The sequence below is a fragment of the Pipistrellus kuhlii genome, unplaced genomic scaffold (genome assembly GCF_014108245.1).
Source record: "Pipistrellus kuhlii isolate mPipKuh1 unplaced genomic scaffold, mPipKuh1.p scaffold_m20_p_11, whole genome shotgun sequence".
Classification (NCBI taxonomy): domain Eukaryota; kingdom Metazoa; phylum Chordata; class Mammalia; order Chiroptera; family Vespertilionidae; genus Pipistrellus; species Pipistrellus kuhlii.
Window position 1 is genome coordinate 50,256,982 of NW_023425416.1, and position 19,353 is coordinate 50,276,334.

A 19,353-nucleotide genomic window follows, 5' to 3' on the forward strand; every position below is an offset into this window, starting at 1 on the left:
TAGCTGTTCGCTGTGTGTGCTTTACCACAATAACAATAAGGAATACAGAACACTGTTTTCTTTCCTTAGCCTCGCTTCTCACAAACAATGCCAATGCTTTGCAAAGTTTTCTTTCTCTGCTTTTATTTTATTTATTTTATTTTATTTTTTATTGATTTTTTACAGAGAGGAAGGGAGTGAGGTAGAGAGCTAGCAACGTCAATGAGAGAGAAACATCCACCAGCTGCCTCCTGCACACCCCCTACCGGGGGATGTGCCGGCAACCAAGGTACATGCCCTTGACCGGAATCGAACCTGGGACCTCTCAGTCCACAGGCCGAAGCTCTACCCACTGAGCCAAACCGGTTTCGGCTCTTTCTCTGCTTTTAGACCAAATCCATTCTTCAAAGGGAAATTCGTGGGGAAACGGCTGTAAGAGTGGAGCTGGACTGGATGCGAGAGTCTGCGGCTCTCCCTCCTCCAGGGGTCCCCTCGCCCCGAGTCCCCAAGCACTCCGCCTGCTCCGTGGGCGATTCCACGGGGACACTCATTCCGCCACACAGTAACGGGGCCGCGGCCCCACCGCCGGGGCAGACACAGCACCGGGGAGGCCCCAGCCCCACCGCCGGGGCAGACACGGCACCGGGGAGGCCCCAGCCCCACGGCCGGGGCAGACACGGCACCGGGGAGGCCCCAGCCCCACGGCCGGGGCAGACACGGCACCGGGGACGCCCCAGCCCCACGGCCGGGGCAGACACGGCACCAGGGAGGCCGCGGCCCCACCGCTGGGGCAGGAAGGCACAGGGGCCGCGAGGGAAAGACCGGTACACAGTCCCTCAGCGGAGGAGGCCGGGAGCCCTTCCTCGCAGGCCCGAAGCTCCTCCACCCCGTGGGGCTCTGGCCCTGCCCCGGGGCCTCTCCCGCGATGACAGGGACCCACGCGTGTACACTCCGCTCGGTGCTGGGCTCGCAGCCACCGCTCATGCACGGTGCGCTGTGATCGCCGTGGTGACAGGCACGGAGACGGGGCCCCAAACAGCCAGCACGCCTCCCCTGCCCCAGCCGCCCGCCTCTCCCCGGGGACGGCGGTGACGGACGGTAATTGCTTCCTGAGGCCGTAAGTGGCACCTGCCACCCTCCGGACGCCAACAGCGTGCTCTTCCTCGGGAAGACGGCTCCTGCCGCCGCTCAGACCGGCGGGGACACCACTGAGCACAGTGCGGCCGCTGAGCCGCCGAACGGGTTCAAATGGTCGCCAGCAGAGTGTCCTCTGCCCGGATTCACATGCGACACTCTCCCACTCTCCCTTCCTCTCTGACATCAATAAAAATGTATTAAAAAAATAATGATAATGTGCATTAGTATTCAGGGAAGAGAACACAAGTGCCAAGAAGAAGAAGAAATGGCACTGAGTGGCATCTACTCGAATGCAAGGCTCAGCTTAAGCCCGCGGGTGAGCAGGCGTTTCACCCTAACAGCCTCTGCGAGTCTCGCCGCTGTGCCCATTGCAGGAATGAAAACCTTGAGGTCCCAGAGGGGAGGTACCCGTCCAGCCACAGGCACCGGCTCCTGACCCCCTCACCACAGCGGCTGGCCGACGCCATCGCTTGCTCACCTCCTGCCCCCTCCACCGACGGGCACCACGGAGACGCCCACACTCGGCCGCAATCCTCTGAGCTGTTTGCCTCCAAACGAGGCCGAGGCCAGGAGACAATTTCTAAATTGCTCTGCCCGCCTTCTCGCCCTGGCCTGTTGCAGGTTATTTCTCTCCCAGTGCAGGGCCGCACCCGGAGCCGTGTGCCCGGAGGTAATCGGCACTGACCTGTCTGTTTCTGACATCAACATGGACATTAGAACCCCTGACGAAGGGCTTCCAAGGAACAGTGGGCAGAGGCACTGACATTGACCTTGGAGAGAATTAAAACATCCACAAAATAGCCCTAACTGGTTTGGTTCAGTGAATAGAGCATCGGCCTTCAGACTGAGGGGTCCCAGGTTCGATTCCGGGCAAGGGCACATCCCCAGTAGGGGGCATGCAGGAGGCAGCTGATCGATGTATCTAATTCTCTATCCCTCTCCCTTCCTCTCTGTAAAAAATCAGTCAAATTTTTTTTTTTAAAAGAACTTTCATGTAAAAAAAAAAAATTCCATAAAATAAAGGAGAAGGAAGAGCTTTTCTCCTTCACCAGCTCCATACTTCCTTTTATTTCGGCTTCATCTGGGAAATCAGCCCCTGACAGCCTGACACCCACAGGCCTCTCCCCTCCCCAAGTCCCCTCCGTGTGGCTGTCTTCCTATGGCCCGTGTGTGTGCTGACTGAGGGTCCACCTGCATCGCCCCCCTAACCCCCTGCCCTGCGCACCCCTCTGAGGGCTTCCTATATGTGCTTCACCCACTGTTAGTGACCACAACTTTCAGGAACAAGAGGAAACTCAAGGCCCTAGCTGGTTTAGCCCAGTGGGTAGCCCGTCGGCCTGAGGACAGAATGGTCCCGGGTTTGATTCCCCGTCAGGGCACATGCCCAGGTTGCAGGCTCGATCCCAGTGGGGTCATGCAGGAGGCAGCCGATCTGTGATTCTCTCTCAGCACTGAGGTTTCTCTCTATCCCTCTCCCTTCCTCTCAAAAAAAATCCATGAAAACATACTTTTTTAAAAGTGGGACTCTCGGGAAAGGTGCCTTGAAAGCTCTTGAATCTGACTCATCCCTTGGCGGTGGCTGCCAGCGTGGTTGTAAGGAGGTCCTCCTCTCGTCTGCCTTGAACCCCGAGCGTACCTCCCTTCTCTGGAATCTTCTAAGACGCGCTGGTGTCTGCATGGAGGTCAGGCCAGCAAAGCAGATGGACAGACAGGAGCACCGGACAGTTCCCACGATCTGCCAGACACTGGGAAACGCCACAGGGACCCCATGCCCGGTCACCGTCCGGAGGGGGTAGCTTTACACTGGTTGTGCAGGGTGTAACCCCAGGTGCCAAGACCTCAGCGATGACAGGAATGCTGTCTCTCAGTCCCCAGAGGGTCTGCCCTGGGACTTCGTGAAGAAACGCCACCGCATTCTCCGGCCCCGAGCCAGCAGTGCCCAGACCCCATCAGTGCCCAGAGCCGTCAGTGCCCAGGGCGGTCAGTGCCCAGGCCCGTCAGTCAGTGCCCAGGGCCCGTCAGTGCCCAGAGCTGTCAGTGCCCAGGGCTGTCAGGCAGTGCTCAGGGCCCGTCAGTGCTCAGGGCCCGTCAGTGCCCAGGGCTGTCAGTGCCCAGGGCTGTCAGTGCCCAGGGCTGTCAGTCAGTGTCCAGGGCGGTCAGTGCCCAGGGCGGTCAGTGCCCAGGGACTAATAACGCTCCTGCTGGAAGCACGCCCCCGCACAGGCGCCCAGGGCTCCTGAGCCTGGCTCTCCCTCGCTGGGGGAACTGACCCTCCGTCAGTGCGGTTTCTCCATCGGGGCTGGAACGCCCCTGCAGGCTCCCCCTCATCACTCAAGCTCTGGTTCTGCAGCCAAGGCCGGCCTTCCTGCAGACACACTCCTAGCCACTGAGGGCAGACAAGGGTCTGGGCTGCAGGGGGAGGGCAGACAAGGGTCTGACCCTTGGGCACAGCTAGTGCTGCTCAGTGGTTGAGCATCAACCTATGAACCAGGAGGTCAAGGTTCAGTCCCCAGCAGGGCACAGGCCGGGTCGTAGGGTCGGTCCCCAGTGGGGGCGCGCAGGAGGCAGTGGGTGGGTGTCGCCCCTTTCCCTCAGCCTTCAAACAGAGCGCAGTCCGCACGCTCCTCCGAGCACAACTCACACCTCTCCCATCGGAAGCGGCAATGACAGTTTCAGAAAACGTTATCCGAAAGCCTCGCCGTGCACGGGATCCACCTTCCTGCCACAGCGAGGGCGCGGGCCGGCTCCACGGCCACGCGGGCCGCCCCCGCCCCTGGCGCGCCCAGCAGGGGACCACCGCGCCCTGGAGAGCGGGTCAGACCGCCGCACAGACCTGGCGCCCTGCGCCACGGGGAGAGGGCGCTGCGCCTCCTACCCCCCCAAAACCCCCCCAGCAGGGCCCCCCCACGGCCCCCCCAGCCGGACCTCCCAGCTGGACCCCCCCAGCCGGCCCTCCCATGGCCCCCCCCAGCCGGGCACCCCTGGACAGAAAGCGGCGGGGCGGCAGGGCCACCTGAGACCCTTGCGGGTGCCGCGCCTTTGTCGCGAGGCCACAGCTGGTGCCCAGCGCGCGGGCGGGGAGAGGGGGAGGGGGGCGGGGCGGGGGGGAGGGAGGGTTGAGGGGGCGGGGAGGGGAGAGAGGGAGGAGGGAGGGTTTGGGGGGACAGAGAGGGGGAGAGGAGGAAGGGTTTGGGGGCGGGGTGCTGGGGGCGGGGACAGGCGGTGGGGGGGCCCGGAGCAGCCAATGGGCGCGGCCCTCCGCTGACGCCTCGCTTACCCCAGGTGCACGCCGGCCGCGGCCACAAAGCGGCTGCCAGGCGCCCGGAGCGGGGCGCGGGGAGCTGGGCGCGGCTCCGGGCGGGAGAGGGGCCTCCGGGCGGGAGCGGGGCCGCGGCGCCAGCCCGGCGTGGGCATCGCTCGGAGCCCAGCGCCTCCTCGGACCCGCCCTCCGCTCCTCCCGCCGCCGGGCCCGGAGCGGATCGCGCAGGCCGGGCGCCTCCCTCTCGCCGCGCGGCCGGGGCTCCCGGAGCCGGCGCCTCCTCCGCCCGCGGCCCGGCGCCGCCTGGGTGAGTCCCTGCCCGCGGGGGGCGCGGGGGGCGGCGGCGCAAACTTGGCCGCCTGGGGGCCCGCCCGGGTGTCCGGGAGCCGCGGGCGGGGGGCGGGGGGCGCGGCTCGCCGGGCTGGGGGAGGACCAAGTGGGGAACGGGAACCAGGGTGCCCCCAGGGCTGGGGAACAGCGCGCCGGGAAGGCCGGGCAGAAAGGGGCCGAAGGCGAGCCCGCCGGGTTTGGGGGACCCCGCGGGGAAGCAGATGCCCACCGGGTTTGGGGGACCCCGCGGGGAAGCAGATGCCCGCCCGGTTTGGGGGACCCCGCGGGGAAGCAGATGCCCGCCCGGTTTGGGGGACCCCGCGGGGGAGGAGAGGCCCGCCGGGTTTGGGGGACCCCGCGGGGGAGGAGAGGCCAGGCCACGGGGAAGGAGGGCTGCGGGTGGGAGCTGGGAGGCACCGGGCCGGCGGAGCGGAACGCGTGGGGAGTGGGGAGAGGACGGTGGAGGGAGGAAGGCTGTGGGAGGAGGAGGAGGAGGAGGCGGCCTTGTGGGTGAAGACGGACAAGGGGCGCGATGCACAGAGCTCCCGGGGCTCTCAGGACCGAGCCTCGCGCGGGCCGCTCCGCCGTGGGCGGTCTGCGGGGGTTCCTCGCCCTCCCCGCGCCGCGCTCCGAGGCGCCCAGGGTGATGGAATGATGTCCGGGGAGCCTGTCCGCGCCCGGAGCCAGCCTGCTGGGCGCCCCGCCGCCGCGTGGGGACGGACAAAGTTTGCAGCCCGTGTCCTTCGTGGGCGCGGAGGGGTGTGCGCAGCTCCCCATGCGGCCCGGGGAGTCCCGCCTGGATGGGCTGGGGAGATCCAGGCGGAAGGGGCTCCCGGTGGGGACCGGTGCGCAAAGGGCAGGGATGGTGGGGAGGGAGCCGCCTGGGTGCGCCAGACTGAGTCCGGTGGCACCGGCCTGAGAGAGGGGGCCCCGCCTGCGGGGTCACTGCTGCAGCCCAGGCACCTGGAGCAGGCCCTGGCTCTGAGGGAGCGAGCGAATGAACGAATGAATGAATGAATGAATGAATGGGGGTGGGTAGTTTTGAGGAGGTGTAACCCCAGGCCACGGCCTGGAGTGCAGGAAAAGGGACCCTTCCCTGCACCTCAGGCCACGGCTTCTCCCCTCCCGACCCAGACGTAAGGAACAGTGGGATTCCCTCCTCCGAGCAGGGCTTGCTGACCTGGGGTTTTGCTGTCGGCTTTCCCGAAGACAGTGCTGTTTTGTTTTGCAATCTGATGGAAGGACACTGCGTCTAAATAATTCATCGCCCTCGAATATGCTCATCACTTCGCTGCTGAGAGGCAGGCCCGGAGGCGCGGAAAGTTCAGGAAGGCACGCGGAGGGGTGTGGGTCCTGAGTGGAAGTGGGGCCGCTTGCTGGGCCCCGGTGTCCTGATTTGCATGCAAATGTGAGCGGCTCCTGGCAGATGTCTGGCCTCGGCCATTCACAGAAGGACTTTGGAAAGGCCGGGAGTCCCTCCTCAACAATAGCCCTTCAGAGAGCGGATAAAGGCGCAGTGTGGGCTCTGTGTGGGAATCCCTGGCTTTCCGCACCGCGCTCCGGAGCGCCTTCTAGGAGGGCCCTCTCCCCACTGTGTGCATCCCACCCGGGCCCTCTCCTGTGTGTGCACCCCCAGCCCTCTCCTGTGTGTGCACCCCGGCCCTCTCCTGTGTGTGCACCCCGGCCCTCTCCTGTGTGTGCACCCCCAGCCTTCTCCTGTGTGTGCACCCCGGCCCTCTCCTGTGTGTGCACCCCGGGCTCCTGTGTGTGCACCCCGGCCCTCTCCTGTGTGTGCACCCCGGGCTCCTGTGTGTGCACCCCCAGCCCTCTCCTGTGTGTGCACCCCGGCCCTATCCTGTGTGTGCACCCCGGCCCTATCCTGTGTGTGCACCCCCAGCCCTCTCCTGTGTGTGCACCTCGGGCTCCTGTGTGTGCACCCCGGCCCTCTCCTGTGTGTGCACCCCCAGCCCTCTCCTGTGTGTGCACCCCCAGCCCTCTCCTGTGTGTGCACCCCCGCCCTCTCCTGTGTGTGCACCCCGGCCCTCTCCTGTGTGTGCACCCCGGCCCTCTCCTGTGTGTGCACCCCCAGCCCTCTCCTGTGTGTGCACCCCGGCCCTCTCCTGTGTGTGCACCCCGGCCCTCTCCTGTGTGTGTGTGTGCACCCCGGGCCCTCTCCTCTGTGTGCACCCCGGGCCTCTCCTGTGTGTCCCTGACCTCCAGGCTGGATGCTCTGAGCCAGAGAGGAAGGTCGAGGGAAGCAGGCAGCAGTCACACCCACTTCACATGGTTGGAAGCAATGGCGGAACCGGCTTTCGGAGTTCTTTTTTTTCCCTTTTAGTCATTTCACCTCCTGCTCCATCTTTCCAGATCCACAGTATGGGGCAAGAGGGTTAGCGTGGCCCATGTGAAGAACTCGCGAGAATGATGGCTGTCCAGTCAGAATTCCTGTAGCTGTTCAGGCACCAGCCTTGCAGGCCTGCGGGAGATGGAGCCGTGGGGCTCCTCACTGCCCGAGCAGGGCTCAGGGCCTAGGACAGAGCAGGGAGGAGGAGCGGACCCCAAGGTCGGGGCTGTTCGCGAGTCTGAGCGTGTCTAACGGCGGCTGCTAGGCCACCGCACCCTCACCTCCTGGCCTTGGCCGTACGTGGGCCCGGGCTTCCACCCACCGGCAAGCCAGCCAGCGGCCCCTTCTCTCCCCAGGTTAAAAACAGGAACCTCTTCTCTGGCCTGCGTCTCCCCTGAGGTCTCTGTTCTCTGAAAGCGGCCTTCCCATGCGGTCCCGCCCCCGGATGAAAAGACGGTGCTGTGCTGAGGGCTGGGGCTCGGGGAGGGTGGCGGCAGATGTTCCTCTGCTCCTTCCGTGTCCCCGGTTCTCCGCGGCCTCGGCGCCTCTCACACGGACGGCAGGCGGCGGTCCTTCGGGGGCTCTGGCCTGGAGTCCGGGCCAGGGCTGTAGCCACGACGGCCTTTCCCACGACGAGGCCTCAGAGAGCCGCAGGCTGTTGCCCCAGCTCCTCGGTGCCGTCACCTGCCCGCCGGCCTGGCGATGGAAATAGCCGGTTTTCCCGAACGAGGCTGCAAACCGGGGCCTTGTCCCGCTACGTGTGACCGAGGTGTTTTTAACGGAAGCAGAGACTTCCAAATGGCGAAGCCTCCTGTTTGCGGGGGCTTATACCCGCGAGATCTTTTTTTTTTTTTTTTTTTAATATATTTTATTCAGAGAGGAAGGGAGAGAGACAGAGAGCTAAAAACATCGATGAGAGAGAAACATCGACCAGCTGCCTCTTGCACACCCCTTACCGGGGATGCGCCCGCAACCAAGGTACATGCCCCCGACCGGAATCGAACCTGGGACCTTTCAGTCCGCAGACTGATGCTCTACCACTGAGCCAAACCGGCTTCGGCCCACGGGATCTTCATTCTGGGAGGGAGTCAGAGGGGAGAGCAGCGCCCCTCCGGGTGAAGCAGCTGAGGGAGTCAGGCGGGGGCAGGGTCACTGCTACAGGAAGCATAGCCAGCCTGGGCAGACGCTGCCCCGGACAGCAGCACAGCAGCCCTGGCTGGCGCCCGGCCGTCCCAGAGAGCCGGGACAGCCACCAGGACCCTCTCTGGCGGGACCCCGCCGGGGCCAGCTTCCTGGCCTGATGCCGGAGCGCTCACACCTTCTGTGCTGACGGGGACAAAGCCCCTCGGAGCTCCGTGGCTGCTGCCCCGGCCGGCGGGGGGGGAACACAGTAACCAGCCCGGCGGGCTTTCTGTCTCGCCGTCACTAAGCCATCCGCACGGCGTGACACAGGACGGGGCCTGGGTGCCACCCTCTGATGGGCTCTCGTCATCATCCCTATCATTTCCTTTTCAGCCACAGAGTGGTAGTCCTCCCAGCGATCCCCGGCCACTCCTGGGAGGGTGCTCACATCCTGTGTTTAGGTTTTGTTTTGTTTTTCAAAATTACTACGGGGAGCCTCTATGTTGGGGGCAGCCCATCTGGAGACCAAGCACGTTTTAAAGTCGTGTTTTGGTTCTGGGAGCAGTGGGAGGGTCTCCCTCCTGCACAGAGCGCTGGTGAATGATGTGTTCCGGAGGAGATGATAGTTCTGTAGTCGGAGGCAGACGAGCATGGCCCCCTCTTGCTTTGGTCCCCAGTGCGGAGCGGTGAACTCTCTGTCCGGTCCCGGATGGCGTGCCGAGGGAGCCCCTGTTCCAGAGCGTCGTCAACGGGGTTTGCTTGTGAGCGGGTCTCACGCTGGCACGTTTTTCTCTGCCTGGTGGGTAGGCCACGACGTGTGTATGTGTGTGTGTGTGTGTGTGTCACCGCACAGACAGGTGCATGGAGAGGGTCGCGTCCCTCAGGCACAGACCCTCCCGGTGAAGCCGGAGAGACAGACTCCAGCGCGCTGGCAGCCCTCGGCGCCGTCCACTCTGTTCCGGCAGTTAAAGGTGTGCCCTCCCGTGTGGGCGGCCGTGTCTTCTCAGAGGAACACTCTGCAGGCTCGCGTGTTATGTGGTATTTGCTTTCTGAGTCTTCTCCGAAGGCCCAGCAAAGGCGATGGCAGCGGTGTCGGTGACACGCTGGGTCAGCGAGCTGTTATCCGGTCGTCGCTCCGTGACCTTGAGTCGGGCCCCTGCACCTCCGTGGGTGGGCTCACTGCTAGCCTGCCGGGCGGGGCGGGGCGGGAGGGGACGGGGAGGACGCGCTCCAGCGCGGGCGCTGAGGGGTCTGTGCGCGCCGTGCCCCCCGGGCTAAGCATTTCACTGGGATGGAACCGTCACACTCACCCACAGAGCCTCGGCCCAGAGAGGCAGAGGAGCGGCTTCGACTGGCAGAGATGCACCCCAAGGCCCAGCCCCCCTTTTTCTCCCCCCCCCCCCGCCAGAGCCCGGCCGCCGCACTTGCCAAGGACACTGGGCTCCGAACCCCGAGGCCGGGGGCTCTCCCCCGGGCCCGGCGCCCCCACGGCCGCGCCTGCTCCTCGGGGCTCAGCCGGGCGGGCGCTGCGGGAGCCCCGATGAAGATAAATGAGGTGTCACTCTCTGACCCCACGTCCCCCCGGCTCCCATTGTGACCCTGGCAGACGTGTGGGCTCCACAGCTGTCCCTCATTTGTGTATGAAACAAGCGCCTCGGTGGCATTTTTCGGTTGCCATGGTTACCTGAGCACTCGCCCCGTGCCTCTGTGGCCTCCTTCCCTGGGAAAGGTTTTCCTGGCGGCTATTGGGCCTGGGAGTGAGGGCAGCTATTTAAAGTTGGGGGGGGGGGGAACCGGAGCCACACCCCGACCCCCAGCGGCTCCCAGGGAGGAGCAGCCCAAGCCTTCAGCCCACAGACGCCCACGGAGGCCTTTCCATCAGCGCCGACCTCACCAGAAGGGAGGGACCGGTTCCGAGTGACCAGCCTCAGGGTGGCGGCCAGATTTCCGAACCAGGGCTTCCCGCCCGTTCGATGCCAGGAGCCCTGAAGCAGGAATGAGCGGCCTGCCCGTGTCCCCGGCCACAGCCCGAGAATTCCCGCTTCTCCCCGCTCCGTGTCCCGAGGAAACGGCTCTCGCCCGCCGGCCCGTTACCAGACGGCGCCCTCCGGACCCTCGGCCGCTCGGACAGGAAGCGGGAAGGCACCGCCACGCGCACCCGGCCGCGCTCAGCTCCGAGCGCCTGGACACGGAAAGGCTCACGGCGGTGTCCGTTCCGGGGCGAGGAGCCAGCCCGCACTTTACTCCGGAATACATCTCATTAAGGAAGGACCTTTTTACGCAGCCCTGCCACCCAACGCCTTCCCTCCCCCCGTGAAGCACATGGGCCCTGGACGTCCGGGATAAAGTGCCTCCACGTCCGGTTCTCTCCTGACCCGAGGGTCTTGGGTGATGGTACCGGTGTTTCGTTAAAGTCCTTCTCGTTGCCTTTAGTTTAACAAAGGCTGGGGGTGGGGGCACGGGCAGTGCCAGGATGTAGGATGTGTGCGGGCCCTCGGCCCCGTTGGTGACAGGGCGGCTGGACGGGTGACTGAGGGCCGTGCCCGCCCTGTGCTGGCTGAGGGGGTCCAGGGCAGCCTCCCTCGGAGCCCTCCGGCCGCTGGGCCGGGGCCTCGGGGCGTCCTCATGGGAACGGAGGTGACTTTGTAACCAGCTGCTTCCAACCCGTGGAGGGAGCGTGAACCGGATTTCAATTCGCCGACACGATCGAAAAGCCTGATTACCAGAAATCCTAATAAACTGGAATGCTTCCCCCTCGGGGGCCGCTTTTAGGAGGAGAGGGAAAATGGGAAGAAAATAGGTTAGAAACAAAGGCTTTAGATTGGGAGCCACAGGGGGTTCCAGTGTGAATTCCTTAACAGGGCCGGGAAGGATTATATCCTAATAATAATAATAATAATAATAATAATGCCCTGGCTGGTTTGGCTCAGTGGATAGAGCATCGGCCTGCGGACTGAAAGGTCCCAGTTTGATTCCCGGTCAAGTTCACAATCCCTGGTTTTGAGCTCGATCCCCAGTGTGGGGCGTGCAGGAGGCAGCCAATCAGTGATTCTCATCATTGATGTTTCTCTCCCTCTCCCTTCCTCTCTGAAATCAATACAAATACTTTTTTTAAAAAAAAAAAATATTACCAACAACAACCCCTATCAAAGGCAAGAGGTGGGAATTAAAGATTGAAAGACTGAACGACCACTTCCTAGAAGACACCTCAGCTCCCCCGAAGTGACACGCCGTTCCCCGAGTCTGACCGTCAGGACCAAGCGACCTCGTCGCTTCATCCGCAAGGTCGTATTCGTGTGTGTGCCCGGAGGGCTGCGGGCACCCCGTCTCCGCCGCGGCCCTGGGGAAGGAGGTGACGTCACACCAGGACCCCACCCTGCATGCCGAAAACTGGGTCCCTCTCGGCATTTCCCCAGCAGCTGTGGGGTCTTCACAGGGTCCCCCCTCAGCTCTGAGCCCCAGGGAGGGTGAGAGCAGGGATCCCTCCCCGCTGCATCCCGCCCGCCCTGCCCTTGGGGCGCCGTGAGTGGCCCGGCCCCGCCTGCAGAGGGAAGGCCGAGCTGGCGGGCACACGTCTCAGCGATGAAGAAAACCCAGTTCTGTGGACCCGTCGGAGAGCAAACAGTCATATAAAACCCATTTGGCGCGGGAGCTGGAAGCGGAGGTTATTTTAAGAGCTCGGGGACAGATGGCTTCGTTTGCGTCTTCCCGAGAGATGGCGCTCTGCGGGAGCACGGCGCCGGGTCTGCCGAGGCCAAGGGCGGGCACTGCCTCGCGCCACGCGCTGCGTCTTCAATCTGGAGGAGCGGAGCTTGATGCGGAATGTTGGTGCATTTCCATCTGTCCGTCTCCGAGGGCGGGCCTGTGTTCTTGGCATGTTCCCAGGCTCAAGTTTTTCAGTGCATCGCCTTCTAACTGGTAAAGTCTAAGTCGTCAGGCCCCAGAGGAATGTCAGTAGATCTGAGCTAAAACATACAGGCTCCCGCCCGGCCGGTGTGGCCCAGAGATTGGGCATCAACCCGAGAACCAAGAGGTCACGAGTTCGATTCCTGGTCAGGGCACATGCCCGGGGGATGTCTCTGTCTCTTTATTCCTCTCCCTTCCTCTCCCTTCCTCTCTCTCTAAAACTCAATAAAGAAAAAATTAAAGAAATAAAAGTATAGGCTCCCACCTTAAGAACACCGGATGTTCCATTTTTAAAGATAAAAATTCTGCTAAAATGTCAGGTAGTTAATAAAAATTACCACCAGATTAAAAAAACATAACCAACTCTGCCGGTGTGGCTCAGTAGTTGAGCTTTGACCTATGAACCAGAAGGTCACAGTTGGATTCCCGGTCAGGGCACATGCCCAGTTGCAAGCTCGATGCCCAGCAGGGGGCGTGCAGGAGGCAGCTGATGGATGATTCATCATGGATGTTTCTATCTCTCTTCCTCTCTGAAATCAATAAACATATTAAAATATGTATAAATATACAATATATATATACATGTATGTGATTACAATGGTACAGAACTCTTCTTGAGGAAAGAAAACTGCAATAAATACCCTGAAATGGAAGTGAAAACCTTTGCCATTTCCTTGATGAGAGTCACCTTCACTGTGACACTGAACTTGGCCTGGCCTGGGCCCACAAGCAGGTCCGGCAGAGGCTCCTGGGATTGCTGGGCCTGGCTGGCTGGCATCCCGGCCTCGTCCGCACCTGCCCTGCCTGTGCCAGCCCGATGAGTCTGCCTTCCCGCAGCCTGTCTGCAGTCCCGAACGCGCTGTCCGGACCGCTGGCCGCGTGGACTGGCACGGCCTGGCACAGTCTCCGTCCGCCGTGAGGACGCCGCGGCCCTGGGAGGGCGGGAAGGGTGTGAGGAGCCGGAGCCGGCGAGGCAGAGTGAGGCCGCCGCACGGAGGAGTTCACGTTTATTTAACATGCAATCACGGTGTAATTACAGAGCAATTATTTCATATGGGCATGCTACGAGAATTAAAATAATTGGCAAAAAGACTAAAATGAATGGGTTCCGTGGCAGCTTTCATGTCACCGCACCGGCTGGTGCTAAAAAGGATCAACAAAGCAGCCCAGGTGTCGCTTCCTGTTTTGTCTGCTCAGTCTCCCGACCGCTCATCCGCCCGTCTGCTCAGCCACCAGTCCCCTCAGCCTCCATCCCCTCAGCCTCCCGTCCCCTCAGCCTCCCGTCCGCTCAGCCTCCATTCCCTCAGCCTCCATCCCCTCAGCCTCCCGTCCCCTCAGCCTCCCATCCCCTCAGCCTCCCGTCCCCTCAGCCTCCCGTCCGCTCAGCCTCCCGTCCGCTCATCCACCCGTCCACTCAGCCTCCATCCCCTCAGCCTCCCGTCCGCTCAGCCTCCATCCCCTCAGCCTCCATCCCCTCAGCCTCCATCCCCTCAGCCTCCTGTCCCCTCAGCCTCCCGTCCATCCCTCAGCCTCCATCCCCTCAGCCTCCTGTCCACTCAGCCACCCATCTGCTTAGCCACCAGTCCTCTCAGCCTCCATCCCCTCAGCCTCCTGTCCGCTCAGCCACCCGTCTGCTCAGCCACCAGTCCTCTCAGCCTCCCGTCTGCTCAGCCTCCCGTCCGCTCAGCCTCCATCCCCTCAGCCTCCTGTCCACTCAGCCACCCGTCTGCTCAGCCACCAGTCCTCTCAGCCTCCCGTCTGCTCAGCCTCCCGTCCCCTCAGCCTCCCATCCTCTCCCAACTCGACGATGCTAAATTGCTACTTGACGACTGACTATGCAAACCACTCATTTCTTATGAAGAAAAACAAGGAACTTTCCCGATCCTACAAGCGAGTTAAACAGAAAAAAGAAAAAAAAATCCTTCTCCCTGGTCCTGCGGCCTTTGCCGTGACAGGCTCTCGGGGTTAAAGGGACCTGACAGGTGCCAGGGGGAAGGTCCCGCACGCTGTGTCGGGTCATTGCAGGAAGTGATGCTGGCGCAGAGCTGAGTCAGCTCAGGTGTGAGTGCTCGCCTTGCCTGCGAGGCCCTAGGACAAGCTGCAAAGATCAAGTTCACGAGTTTCTTTTAAAACTAAGGACCGGTTTCCCCGTGCTGCCCGCGCCCCGTGGCGAGCAGAGGAGCCGGAGGTGACGTGTGGAGCTTGGCCCCCGGGAGGGCTGGGCACATGCTCCCCGCAGGCCGGTCTGTGCCTCTGGCACCTCACGGACCGCCCGCCCACCCGATGGCGGCCGGGGTCTTCGGGGTGACCCTGGGGCAGGAGCATTCGTGCCTGCACACCGCCCACACGCACCAGAGCCTGCCTGAGCCCCTGACACTGAACAAAAACAACAACCACGGATACAGGAGGGACGGGAGAAGATGAAAGCAGGGCAAGGACAAGCTGGTGTTCCTCTGGGGACCGGAGAGCCAGCAGAGAAGCGGGCGAGGTGCTCCGATTAGGAACTGCTGAGCCCGGCGTTCGTCTGCCCCTCCGCCCGCGAACTGGGCCGCCTCCGCTGGCCCCGGGGACCTCGCAGGTGCTGCCTGGGAAAGTAGGTCTTCCGAGCAGCGGGAGGAGGGGAGTGTCTTAAACGGGATGCGCGCTGAGCGGCGCCGAGGCCTTCTCCAGAGCAGAGCTGCACTGGCTGCGGCAGACGGGGGTCCTGAGGGCAGGTCTTCGCCCGGACCCCGAGCCGGGAGTCCCTCTCAGTGTCTAGCAGATCATCTGGCTGCCACCTAGTCCCACGAGCTCAGTGGTCAGCGCACTGCGGCTCGCGAGCCACATGCGGCTCTTTGGCCCCTTGAGTGTTTAGCAAAAAGGCCAGGCGAGGAGTACCCTAAGTAAGTTAATAACAATGTACCTGTCTAAATAGTTTAACTTTAAAAAATGTGGCTCTCCAGAGAAATGTCAACCGTTGTCCTGTTGATGTTTGGCTCTGTGGACTGAGGCGTTTGCCAGCCACGGGGCTAGGCGATAAGCATCGCGGTGATGTCATTATTCCTGTTCTCCGGTCACCCCGATGCTGCAAACCCACCGCAGGCCATCGAGAGCCTCAGGGAGGAGCCGGTTCTGCTCCCAGGCTGCCTTCCTACCATCCTGTGGGGGGCTCCGGCCAGGCCTTTCCGAGCCCGGCGTTGCTGACTCCACAGAGCGCTCTCTCTGCTGCCGCCAGCCACCCACCCGGAGCTCAGACCAGCCGGCCGGCCACCGCGGCTCCCTGGTTGAGCATCAGCCTATGACCCAGGAGGTCACGGTTTGATTCCTGGCCAAGGGCACAGGCCTGGGTTGCAGGCTCCAACCCCCAGTAGGAAGCGCGCAGGAGGCTGCCAGTCAGTGATTCTCTCATCGCTGATGTTCCTCTCTCTCCCTTCCTCTCTGAAATCAATCAAAACACATTTTTTTTTTCTCGGTGCCATATAGGGCGTCCCCCGAGAATGCATATGACACTTTGAATAATGACAAAGGCATGTTTATTAAAATACCTCTATTTTCAAAATTGAGCTGTTAGCGACTAACGTGTGTGTATATGTGTTTTGACAACCGGTACGTGTAGTTTCTGAAATCGCTGCTGTGTGTGTATTTCATAACGTGTGGGTTTTTCCGAAGGCTCCTATTTAGTGTGTGTGGTGTGTGTGTGTGTGTGTGTGTGTGTGGTGATGAGGATTTTACCCAGTAACATGAGCAGTCCCAGGTTAACTGTCAAGGGGAACTAGTTCAGCGCAGAGAATCTAGCTTGCTGAGCTCCTTGGACACTTCGCTGTTGCGTTTGGGAGGGACTGTGCCTGCTCAGCAGGCTGGGGAAGGCTGGAGGGAGGGTGTCGGCGACAAACCTAACGTCTGTCCCTATCGCATTCCAGGCGCACCTGCAGACTGGATCAGGCCGAGGGACCTGAGTGGGCGAGCCCGGGATGGAGAGCCGCCGCTGAGAGCTCCTGGGGGCGCCCCGGCCTCCGGACACTCCGCAGATCCGTCCCCGCGGCTGCAGAGCGCTCCGCCTCGCCACCCAGACTCCGCGCGGATGTCCGCGGGCCAGGCCGGGGCGGTCCCCCGCTGCTGAGAGGCGCGCGGGCGGGGCGGCCGGCGGGCGGCATGGCCAGGATGCGACCTGTCCCCGCGGGGGCGTCCGGCCTGGCGCTGGGCTTGCTGCTGGCCTCCCTCGCCGGGCCCTCCCTGCAGAGCGGCGAGTGCCCGCAGCTGTGCGTGTGCGAGGTCCGGCCCTGGTTCACGCCGCAGTCCACCTACCGCGAGGCCACCACGGTGGACTGCAACGACCTGCGCCTCACCCGCATCCCCGGCAACCTGTCCGGCGACACGCAGGTGCTGCTGCTGCAGAGCAACAGCATCGCGGCCACGGCCGGCGAGCTGCAGCGGCTCCGCAACCTCACGGAGCTCGACGTGTCCCAGAACAACTTCAGCAGCATCCGCGAGGTGGGGCTGGCCAACCTGAGCCGGCTCACCACGCTGCACCTGGAGGAGAACCAGATCGCCGAGCTGCCCGACCGCTGCCTGCAGGACCTGGGCAGCCTGCAGGAGCTCTACATCAACCACAACCAGATCCGCGCCATCTCGGCGCGCGCCTTCGCCGGCCTGCGCAACCTCCTGCGGCTGCACCTCAACTCCAACCGCCTCGGGGTGATCGACAGCCGCTGGTTCGAGGCCACGCCCAACCTGGAGATCCTCATGATCGGCGAGAACCCCGTGGTGGGCATCCTGGACATGAACTTCCGGCCCCTCGCCAACCTGCGGAGCCTGGTGCTGGCGGGCATGTGCCTCACCGACGTGCCGGGCGACGCGCTGGTGGGCCTGGACAGCCTGGAGAGCCTGTCCTTCTACGACAACAGGCTGGCCCGGGTGCCCCAGCCGGCCCTGCAGAAGGTCCCCAACCTCAAGTTCCTGGACCTCAACAAGAACCCCATCCGCAAGATCCAGGAGGGGGACTTCCGGGACATGCCGCGGCTGAAGGAGCTGGGCCTCAACAACATGGGCGAGCTGGTGTCCGTGGACCGCTTCGCCCTGGACAACCTGCCCGAGCTCACCAAGCTGGAGGCCACCAACAACCCCAAGCTGTCCTACGTGCACCGCCGGGCCTTCCGCGGCGTGCCCGCGCTCGAGAGCCTCATGCTCAACAACAACGCGCTGCAGGCCGTGTACCGGGCCACCGTGGCCTCGCTGCCCAACCTGCGCGAGATCAGCATCCACAGCAACCCGCTGCGCTGCGACTGCGTGCTGCGCTGGGTGGCCGCCAACACCACCAGCATCCGCTTCATGGAGCCGCTGTCCATGCTGTGCACCGCGCCGCCCGAGCTGCGGGGCCGGCCGGTGAAGGACGCGCTGGCCCGGGGCGCCGGCGAGCGCTGCCTGCCCATGATCGCCCGCGACGCCTTCCCCGGCCGCCTGAACGCCGAGCCGGGCGCCACGGTGCTCCTGGACTGCCGGGCCCTGGCCGAGCCGGAGCCCCAGGTCTACTGGGTGACGCCGCGCGGCCGGAAGGTCACGGGGGACACGCGCTCCGACCGGTACACGCTGAGCAGCGAGGGCACCCTGGCCATCGCCGACGTCCGCGCGGAGGACTCCGGCAGGTACACCTGCGTGGCCCAGAACGCCGAGGGGGCCGACACGCGCGTGGTCACGGTGAGGGTCAACGGGACCCTCCCGGACGGGGCCCAGGTGCTGGAGATGTACGTGAAGCAGACCGCGTCCCACTCCATCCTCGTGTCCTGGAAGGTGGCCTCCAACGTCATGGCGTCGAACCTCAAGTGGTCCTCGGCCACCATGAAGGTGGACAACCCGCACATCACCTACACGGCCCGCGTGCCCGTGGACGTCCACGAGTACAACCTCACGCACCTGCAGCCGGCCACCGCCTACGAGGTGTGCCTCACCGTGGCCAGCGTCCACCAGCAGACGCAGCGCTCCTGCGTCAACGTCACCACCAAGACGGCCGCCTTCGCCCTCGGCGTCTCCGACCAGGACGCCAGCACCGCGCTGGCCGCCGTCATGGGCTCCATGTTCGCCGTGGTCAGCCTCGCCTCCACAGCCGCGTACGTGGCCAAGAGGTTCAAGAGGAAGAACTACCACCACTCGCTGAAGAAGTACATGCAGAAGACCTCGTCCATCCCGCTCAACGAGCTGTACCCACCGCTCATCAGCCTCTGGGACGGGGACGCCGAGAAGGACAAGGACGGGGCCGCGGCCGCGGAGGCCAAGCCCACGGCCCAGGTGGACACGTCCAGGAGCTACTACATGTGGTAACGCCGGGCCACGTGGCTGCTGGCGGGAAGGAGCACAAGGACGCGTTTGCTTTATTCTGCAAAAGGGACACGGGGGGACTTGTGTCACGTGTGCTTGGGGCAGGGCGAGGGCACGGCTGGCTATCCCAGTGTTTTTGTTGTTGTTCCTTTGTGTGTTTTTTTTAGCGGAGTGCTATTGATAGTTTGACGTGGCTGGCAGCGAGCCTGGGCTCCCGGAGTGTGTTCGGTTTTTATCCTTATCCTTCTTACGATTATGATTCTATTATGATTACTCTCTGGTTTGGGTTGCTGCCCTGCTAAACTCCCCGATGCTGTGCTAACGGCCGCTGCTCCCTGCGATCATCAGTGACAGGTTGGGGTTCGCTGTGCTGCGGCCAGCAGCGTGACCTCGTCTTCCAAAGCCATCGGCAGAAAGCACCGCGCCGTCCTCCGTCCGAAAAGCGGCTGAGGGGCGGCCCGGAGCCTGGGCAGCCCCCTCCGCGCCCCCCCTCCCCGGTCCACAGACCCCCCGCTCACGTGACCACCCACGGCCGGATGTTACCTGCCCCCAACGGCGTGAGCGCTGTATCCACTGACTTGAATGTTCGCCTTCGAACTCGGCGTTTCCTGTTTGTAACCAGTCGTTAAAGAGGCGTAGGCCGCGCTAACAGGCAATAGAAACACGTAACCTATCAGGTTTTTTTAACGTAACAGACCACATGTCCCTGGTGACCCTGTTCTTTTTATCTCCAGTAGACACTTTCAGGGAAAAAAAAAAAAAAAAAAAGACTGCCGTCGGTGTGCTTCTCTCAGCGCCACGGCGTGTGCGACGAAGACGGGGCTGCAATAAACGAGTTTGGTTCTGATTTTCTAGAACACTGGCAGGGCGCCTCCCGGGGAGTCCTTGCCGGTCACCCAGGGGACCGGCTGCCGCGCGACGCCTCCCAGAACGGGGCCCCAAAGAGTCCCGCCTTCTCTGTCGGGGAGGAAGTACCTGTTTTGAT

The 19,353-nt window shown here is 63.1% G+C and overlaps 1 protein-coding gene across 1 annotated transcript; it reads left to right on the plus strand.

The window, feature by feature from the left end:
- Window positions 1–4,408: 4,408 nt before the first annotated feature.
- LRRN1 (leucine rich repeat neuronal 1) lies at window positions 4,409–18,509 on the plus strand. Its single transcript, XM_036432122.2, has 2 exons — window positions 4,409–4,682; window positions 15,977–18,509. Exon 2 carries the CDS (start codon window positions 16,209–16,211, stop codon window positions 18,369–18,371), a length of 2,163 nt encoding a protein of 720 aa, XP_036288015.1. The 5' UTR covers window positions 4,409–4,682; window positions 15,977–16,208; the 3' UTR covers window positions 18,372–18,509.
- Window positions 18,510–19,353: the final 844 nt, after the last annotated feature.